The sequence below is a fragment of the Salvelinus fontinalis genome, chromosome 7 (assembly GCF_029448725.1).
Source record: "Salvelinus fontinalis isolate EN_2023a chromosome 7, ASM2944872v1, whole genome shotgun sequence".
Classification (NCBI taxonomy): Eukaryota; Metazoa; Chordata; class Actinopteri; order Salmoniformes; family Salmonidae; genus Salvelinus; species Salvelinus fontinalis.
This window is the reverse complement of record NC_074671.1, coordinates 68,623,292-68,632,968: the sequence shown is the minus strand read 5'-3', so window position 1 is coordinate 68,632,968 and position 9,677 is coordinate 68,623,292. Positions and strand designations below refer to the sequence as shown.

Sequence of the window (9,677 nt, the reverse complement as noted above, 5' to 3'; positions counted from 1 at the left end):
TGATATATGACCTGGTGCTCAGTTAAAACACACAGACATGATGCTAACCCACAGGTACAACACTGATATATGACCTGGTGCTCAGTTAAAACACACAGACATGATGCTAACCCACTGATATATGACCTGGTGTTCAGTTAAAACACACAGACATGATGCTAACACTGATATATGACCTGGTGCTCAGTTAAAACACACAGACATGATGCTAACACTGATATATGACCTGGTGCTCAGTTAAAACACACAGACATGATGCTAACCCTGATATATGACCTGGTGCTCAGTTAAAACACACAGCCATGATGCTAACCCACTGATATATGACCTGGTGCTCAGTTAAAACACACAGACATGATGCTAACCCACTGATATATGACCTGGTGCTCAGTTAAAACACACAGACATGATGCTAACCCACTGATATATGACCTGGTGCTCAGTTAAAACACACAGACATGATGCTAACCCTGATATATGACCTGGTGCTCAGTTAAAACACACAGACATGATGCTAACCCACAGGTACAACACTATGACCTGGTGCTCAGTTAAAACACACAGACATGATGCTAACCCACAGGTACAACACTGATATATGACCTGGTGCTCAGTTAAAACACACAGACATGATGCTAACCCACAGGTACAACACTGATATATGACCTGGTGCTCAGTTAAAACACACAGACATGATGCTAACCCACTGATATATGACCTGGTGCTCAGTTAAAACACACAGACATGATGCTAACCCTGATATATGACCTGGTGTTCAGTTAAAACACACAGACATGATGCTAACCCACAGGTACAACACTGATATATGACCTGGTGCTCAGTTAAAACACACAGACATGATGCTAACCCACAGGTACAACACTGATATATGACCTGGTGCTCAGTTAAAACACACAGACATGATGCTAACCCTGATATATGACCTGGTGCTCAGTTAAAACACACAGACATGATGCTAACCCACAGGTACAACACTGATATATGACCTGGTGCTCAGTTAAAACACACAGACATGATGCTAACCCACAGGTACAACACTGATATATGACCTGGTGCTCAGTTAAAACACACAGACATGATGCTAACCCACAGGTACAACACTGATATATGACCTGGTGCTCAGTTAAAACACACAGACATGATGCTAACCCACAGGTACAACACTGATATATGACCTGGTGTTCAGTTAAAACACACAGACATGATGCTAACCCTGATATATGACCTGGTGCTCAGTTAAAACACACAGACATGATGCTAACCCTGATATATGACCTGGTGTTCAGTTAAAACACACAGACATGATGCTAACACTGATATATGACCTGGTGCTCAGTTAAAACACACAGACATGATGCTGACACTGATATATGACCTGGTGCTCAGTTAAAACGCACAGACATGATGCTAACTATGATATATGACCTGGTGCTCAGTTAAAACACACAGACATGATGCTAACCCTGATATATGACCTGGTGCTCAGTTAAAACACACAGACATGATGCTAACACTGATATATGACCTGGTGCTCAGTTAAAACACACAGACATGATGCTAACCCTGATATATGACCTGGTGCTCAGTTAAAACACACAGACATGATGCTAACTATGATATATGACCTGGTGCTCAGTTAAAACACACAGACATGATGCTAACCCTGATATATGACCTGGTGCTCAGTTAAAACACACAGACATGATGCTAACACTGATATATGACCTGGTGCTCAGTTAAAACACACAGACATGATGCTAACACTGATATATGACCTGGTGCTCAGTTAAAACACACTGACATGATGCTAACACTGATATATGACCTGGTGCTCAGTTAAAACACACAGACATGATGCTAACCCACTGATATATGACCTGGTGCTCAGTTAAAACACACAGACATGATGCTAACTATGATATATGACCTGGTGCTCAGTTAAAACACACAGACATGATGCTAACCCACAGGTACAACACTGATATATGACCTGGTGCTCAGTTAAAACACACAGACATGATGCTAACCCTGATATATGACCTGGTGCTCAGTTAAAACACACAGACATGATGCTAACACTGATATATGACCTGGTGCTCAGTTAAAACACACAGACATGATGCTAACTATGATATATGACCTGGTGCTCAGTTAAAACACACAGACATGATGCTAACCCTGATATATGACCTGGTGCTCAGTTAAAACACACAGACATGATGCTAACCCTGATATATGACCTGGTGCTCAGTTAAAACACACAGCCATGATGCTAACCCTGATATATGACCTGGTGCTCAGTTAAAACACACAGACATGATGCTAACCCTGATATATGACCTGGTGCTCAGTTAAAACACACAGACATGATGCTAACCCTGATATATGACCTAGTGCTCAGTTAAAACACACAGACATGATGCTAACCCTGATATATGACCTGGTGCTCAGTTAAAACACACAGACATGATGCTAACCCACAGATACAACACTGATATATGACCTGGTGCTCAGTTAAAACACACAGACATGATGCTAACCCTGATATATGACCTGGTGCTCAGTTAAAACACACAGACATGATGCTAACCCTGATATATGACCTGGTGCTCAGTTAAAACACACAGACATGATGCTAACCCACAGGTACAACACTGATATATGACCTGGTGCTCAGTTAAAACACACAGACATGATGCTAACCCTGATATATGACCTGGTGCTCAGTTAAAACACCCAGACATGATGCTAACACTGATATATGACCTAGTGCTCAGTTAAAACACACAGACATGATGCTAACACTGATATATGACCTAGTGCTCAGTTAAAACACACAGACATGATGCTAACACTGATATATGACCTGGTGTTCAGTTAAAACACACAGACATGATGCTAACCCTGATATATGACCTGGTGCTCAGTTAAAACACACAGACATGATGCTAACTATGATATATGACCTGGTGCTCAGTTAAAACACACAGACATGATGCTAACCCTGATATATGACCTGGTGCTCAGTTAAAACACACAGACATGATGCTAACCCTGATATATGACCTGGTGCTCAGTTAAAACACACAGACATGATGCTAACCCACAGATACAACACTGATATATGACCTGGTGCTCAGTTAAAACACACAGACATGATGCTAACCCTGATATATGACCTGGTGCTCAGTTAAAACACACAGACATGATGCTAACACTGATATATGACTTGGTGCTCAGTTAAAACACACAGACATTATGCTAACCCTGATATATGACCTGGTGCTCAGTTAAAACACACAGACATGATGCTAACCCTGATATATGACCTGGTGCTCAGTTAAAACACACAGACATGATGCTAACCCTGATATATGACCTGGTGCTCAGTTAAAACACACAGACATGATGCTAACCCTGATATATGACCTGGTGCTCAGTTAAAACACACAGACATGATGCTAACACTGATATATGACCTGGTGCTCAGTTAAAACACACTGACATGATGCTAACACTGATATATGACCTGGTGCTCAGTTAAAACACACTGACATGATGCTAACACTGATATATGACCTGGTGCTCAGTTAAAACACACAGACATGATGCTAACCCTGATATATGACCTGGTGCTCAGTTAAAACACACAGACATGATGCTAACCCTGATATATGACCTGGTGTTCAGTTAAAACACACAGACATGATGCTAACCCACTGATATATGACCTGGTGCTCAGTTAAAACACACAGACATGATGCTAACCCTGATATATGACCTGGTGCTCAGTTAAAACACACAGACATGATGCTAACACTGATATATGACTTGGTGCTCAGTTAAAACACACAGACATTATGCTAACCCTGATATATGACCTGGTGCTCAGTTAAAACACACAGACATGATGCTAACCCACAGGTACAACCCTGATATATGACCTGGTGCTCAGTTAAAACACACAGACATTATGCTAACCCTGATATATGACCTGGTGCTCAGTTAAAACACACAGACATGATGCTAACCCACAGGTACAACACTGATATATGACCTGGTGCTCAGTTAAAACACACAGACATGATGCTAACCCTGATATATGACCTGGTGCTCAGTTAAAACACACAGACATGATGCTAACCCACTGATATATGACCTGGTGCTCAGTTAAAACACACAGACATGATGCTAACCCACTGATATATGACCTGGTGCTCAGTTAAAACACAGACATGATGCTAACCCTGATATATGACCTGGTGCTCAGTTAAAACACACAGACATTATGCTAACCCTGATATATGACCTGGTGCTCAGTTAAAACACACAGACATGATGCTAACCCACAGGTACAACACTGATATATGACCTGGTGCTCAGTTAAAACACACAGACATGATGCTAACCCTGATATATGACCTGGTGCTCAGTTAAAACACACAGACATGATGCTAACTATGATATATGACCTGGTGCTCAGTTAAAACACACAGACATGATGCTAACCCTGATATATGACCTGGTGTTCAGTTAAAACACACAGACATGATGCTAACCCTGATATATGACCTGGTGCTCAGTTAAAACACACAGCCATGATGCTAACACTGATATATGACCTGGTGTTCAGTTAAAACACACAGACATGATGCTAACCCCCTGATATATGACCTGGTGCTCAGTTAAAACACACAGACATGATGCTAACACTGATATATGACCTGGTGCTCAGTTAAAACACACAGACATGATGCTAACCCTGATATATGACCTAGTGCTCAGTTAAAACACACAGACATGATGCTAACTATGATATATGACCTGGTGCTCAGTTAAAACACACAGACATGATGCTAACACTGATATATGACCTGGTGCTCAGTTAAAACACACAGACATGATGCTAACCCACAGGTACAACACTGATATATGACCTGGTGCTCAGTTAAAACACACAGACATGATGCTAACCCTGATATATGACCTGGTGCTCAGTTAAAACACACAGACATGATGCTAACTATGATATATGACCTGGTGCTCAGTTAAAACACACAGACATGATGCTAACCCACTGATATATGACCTGGTGCTCAGTTAAAACACACAGACATGATGCTAACCCTGATATATGACCTGGTGCTCAGTTAAAACACACAGACATGATGCTAACACTGATATATGACCTGGTGCTCAGTTAAAACACACAGACATGATGCTAACACTGATATATGACCTGGTGCTCAGTTAAAACACACAGACATGATGCTAACCCTGATATATGACCTGGTGCTCAGTTAAAACACACAGACATGATGCTAACCCACAGGTACAACACTGATATATGACCTGGTGTTCAGTTAAAACACACAGACATGATGCTAACCCACAGGTACAACACTGATATATGACCTGGTGCTCAGTTAAAACACACAGACATGATGCTAACCCTGATATATGACCTGGTGCTCAGTTAAAACACACAGACATGATGCTAACACTGATATATGACCTGGTGCTCAGTTAAAACACACAGACATGATGCTAACTATGATATATGACCTGGTGCTCAGTTAAAACACACAGACATGATGCTAACACTGATATATGACCTGGTGCTCAGTTAAAACACACAGACATGATGCTAACCCTGATATATGACCTGGTGCTCAGTTAAAACACACAGCCATGATGCTAACCCACTGATATATGACCTGGTGCTCAGTTAAAACACACAGACATGATGCTAACCCCCTGATATATGACCTGGTGCTCAGTTAAAACACACAGACATGATGCTAACCCCCTGATATATGACCTGGTGTTCAGTTAAAACACACAGACATGATGCTAACCCACAGATACAGTAGGACTTCTGTGCTTCACATAGGAACATAGAGTTACTGAGATAGACACCACATTACCAGCGATGCAGGTTGATGTGTTTTATGTGTCTCTCTCCCAGGTCTCTGGAGCAGCTGCTGGTTTCTCTCCAGTGGGGTCGACAGCAGACCTACTACCCCAGTGCCCAGCCACTCAGCACGGGAGAACTAGCTCTGGCCAATCACAAGCTGGCAGAAGCCATCAACTCCCGCCTGCTGGGTAAGGTAGGGAGCAGCAGTGGAGCCGTGCTGGGGAAAGGAAGACAGGCCTCGGAGCTCCCGAACACCTCACACACGCCTGCTGAGAAGATGGCTGAGAAGGTAGGAAGTAGAGTACGGACCCCTAGCAGGACACTCACACTGGCCTCTATCCAGAAACCCCCTCACTCTTTCTGTCTCTCTCTCCCCCCCCCACTCCCTTCTCAGGTGTTGAAGATCCTGGACCCTATTTCCTGTTCAGACAACGAGGAAGAATCCTCCCCCCTCTCTCTCTCTGACTCCTCCCCCTCGGCCTTCCTGACCAAGAAGAAGAGCATCGGCCGGTTCCACCCTTACACGCGCTATGAGAACATTACCTTCAACTGCTGCGAGCGCTGCAGCGGAGACATCCTGGTACTCTAGGGGTCAGAGGGCAGGGGTCGTGACCTTTAAACCTGGACAGGTCAACGCAGGCCGCTGTGAGGAACACCAGTCTCTCTCCGTCGAACCGTCTGGTTTCACAGCGGCCTCAGAACGGGACTTGACTGGAAGTATGGCAGAAGCGGACGAAACAACCGCTGGTTTTAATTGGCTGATCTCTCAGTCCATCACTGTCTCATAACCCTTAGAACCTCCCACTACGTTGTGGGCTTCAGAACGTGATTTAAACAAGGAAGTGATTTAAACAAGGAAGTGATTTAAACAAGGAAGTGATTTAAACAAGGAAGTGATTTAAACAAGGAAGTGAGTTCGGAAAATCTGAAAGTACTCATCTTAGAATCGATTTGGGCTTCCCCAAAATAATATGGTCAAAATGATATAACACGTGTCAAAGTCATTCCGCGGACGGCCGAGTGTCTGTGGGTTTTTGATCCTTCCCTGTACTTGACTGATGAATTGAGGTCACTAATTTAGAAGGAACTGCCCTCATCTGGTTGTCTAGGTTACTCATTTAGAAGGAACTCCCCTCACCTGGTTGTCTAGGTTACTAATTAGTAAGGAACTGCCCTCACCTGGTTGTCTGGGTTACTAATTAGTAAGGAACTCCCCTCACCTGGTTGTCTAAGTTACTAATTAGCAAGGAACTGCCCTCACCTGGTTGTCTAGGTTACTAATTAGGAAGGAACTCCCCTCACTTGGTTGTCTAGGTTACTAATTAGTAAGGAACTCCCCTCACCTGGTTGTCTAGGTTACTAATTAGTAAGGAACTCCCCTCACCTGGTTGTCTAGGTTACTAATTAGTAAGGAACTCCCCTCACCTGGTTGTCTAACTCTTTGAGAGAAGGTTACACCAGACCTGACATTAGACGGTCATTCATAAGGGAGGGAGATGAGGAAAGGAAACATTTTAAGACTGTTGGGACTAGCTTTTAGCTAGTGAGTCATGACGTCATGATGCCCTCAGTGTTAGAGACAGCATCTATTGAGAGAACCCTGCTGAACACTAGTGAGTCATGACGTCATGATGCCCTCAGTGTTAGAGACAGCATCTATTGAGAGAACCCTGCTGAACACTAGTGAGTCACGACGTCATGATGCCCTCAGTGTTAGAGACAGCATCTATTGAGAGAACCCTGCTGAAGACTAGTGAGTCATGATGCCCTCAGTGTTAGAGACAGCATCTATTTAGAGAACCCTGCTGAAGACTAGTGAGTCATGATGCCCTCAGTGTTAGAGACAGCATCTATTGAGAGAACACTGCTGAAGACTAGTGAGTCATGATGCCCTCAGTGTTAGAGACAGCATCTATTGAGAGAACCCTGCTGAAGACTAGTGAGTCATGATGCCCTCAGTGTTAGAGACAGCATCTATTGAGAGAACCCTGCTGAAGACTAGTGAGTCATGATGCCCTCAGTGTTAGAGACAGCATCTATTGAGAGAACACTGCTAAAGACTTGAACTCAGGCTAAGGTGCTATTTATTAAAAATTAAATATAATGTATATAGAAAAACACTCCTCAATGATGTTATTATTATTTTTAAACCTTTATTAAACTAGGCAAGTCAAATTCTTATTTACAATGACGGCCTACCTGGGCAGAACGACAGATTTTTACCTTGTTCAGCTTGGGGATTCGATCCATCAACCTTTCGGTTACTGGCCCAACGCTCTAACCACTAGGCTACCTGCCGTCCCTCCACTCTAACCACTAGGCTTGCTGCCGCCCCTCCACTCTAACCACTAGGCTACCTGCCGCCCCTCCACTCTAACCACTAGGCTACCTGCCGTCCCTCCACTCTAACCACTAGGCTACCTGCCGTCCCTCCACTCTAACCACTAGGCTACCTGCCGTCCCTCCACTCTAACCACTAGGCTTCCTGCCGCCCCTCCACTCTAACCACTAGGCTACCTGCCGCCCCTCCACTCTAACCACTAGGCTACCTGCCGCCCCTCCACTCTAACCACTAGGCTTCCTGCCGCCCCTCCACTCTAACCACTAGGCTTCCTGCCGCCCCAGCAGTATGATTCACCATCAGGTTTTTATTCTGTGTTATATTTATTAAATTGATCTGATGACTATTGTAGATGTGGAGAAACAGGAGAGGCAGGACTGAGGTCAGAGGTTGTTGCAGACAGACAGGTTATAGATGTGGAGAAACAGGAGAGGCAGGACTATGGTCAGAGGTTGTTGCAGACAGACAGGTTGTAGATGTGGAGAAACAGGAGAGGCAGGACTATGGTCAGAGGTTGTTGCAGACAGACAGGTTATAGATCAGGAGAGGCAGGACTATGGTCAGAAGTTGTTGCAGACAGACAGACAGGTTTTTAGTTGAAAGGTAAAAGGTTCCCTACGTATTCAAAGGTATTTCTGTTCTGTTTGAATCGGGATCCATTGAAGTGGGGAAGTTACACGAAGATGTTGCTGTCTCGGCAGTTTGCACTGGGATGAGGCAGAAAGGCATTGTATCTGCTGTCCAGGGAGATTTGATCAGAAATCATCTGATACCCAATGATATTAGATCTATATTTGTGTGGAAAGGTTAAAGTGCCTTCAGGAAGTGTTCACACCCCTTGACTTTGTCCACATTTTGTTGACAAAAAAATTGTCGCTGTCCTACACACAATACTCTATAATGTCAACGTGGAATTATGTTTTCAGAAAATGTTTACAAATTAATAAAAAAATTAAAAGCTGAAATGTCGAGTCAATAAGGGAACGTGGGGATACCTAGTCAGTTGTAAAGGGGGATACCTAGTCAGTTGTAAAGGGGGATACCTAGTCAGTTGTAAAGGGGGATACCTAGTCAGTTGTAAAGGGGGATACCTAGTCAGTTGTAAAGGGGGGATACCTAGTCAGTTGTAAAGGGGGGATACCTAGTCAGTTGTAATGGGGGATACCTAGTCAGTTGTAAAGGGGGATACCTAGTCAGTTGTAATGGGGGATACCTAGTCAGTTGTAAAGGGGGATACCTAGTCAGTTGTAAAGGGGGATACCTAGTCAGTTGTAAAGGGGGGATACCTAGTCAGTTGTAAAGGGGGGATACCTAGTCAGTTGTAATGGGGGATACCTAGTCAGTTGTAAAGGGGGATACCTAGTCAGTTGTAAAGGGGGATACCTAGTCAGTTGTAAA

At 43.7% G+C, this 9,677-nt stretch overlaps 1 protein-coding gene across 2 annotated transcripts; it reads left to right on the top strand.

Moving 5' to 3' along the window:
* The first annotated feature begins 5,957 nt into the window (after nt 1–5,957).
* Nucleotides 5,958–9,244, top strand: LOC129860037 (golgin-45-like). 2 transcript variants are annotated; one of them, XR_008760295.1, is made up of 3 exons: nt 5,958–6,227; nt 6,333–8,810; nt 8,864–9,244. XR_008760295.1 is itself a non-coding variant. In XM_055930364.1 (2 exons), the coding sequence occupies exons 1-2, from the start codon at nt 5,964–5,966 to the stop codon at nt 6,525–6,527; spliced, it is 459 nt and encodes a 152-aa protein (XP_055786339.1). In that variant the 5' UTR covers nt 5,958–5,963; the 3' UTR covers nt 6,528–9,244. The 2 variants fall into 2 exon arrangements, 1 of the variants encoding a protein (XP_055786339.1); XM_055930364.1 differs by having other exon boundaries at nt 6,333–9,244.
* The last annotated feature ends 433 nt before the right edge of the window (nt 9,245–9,677 follow it).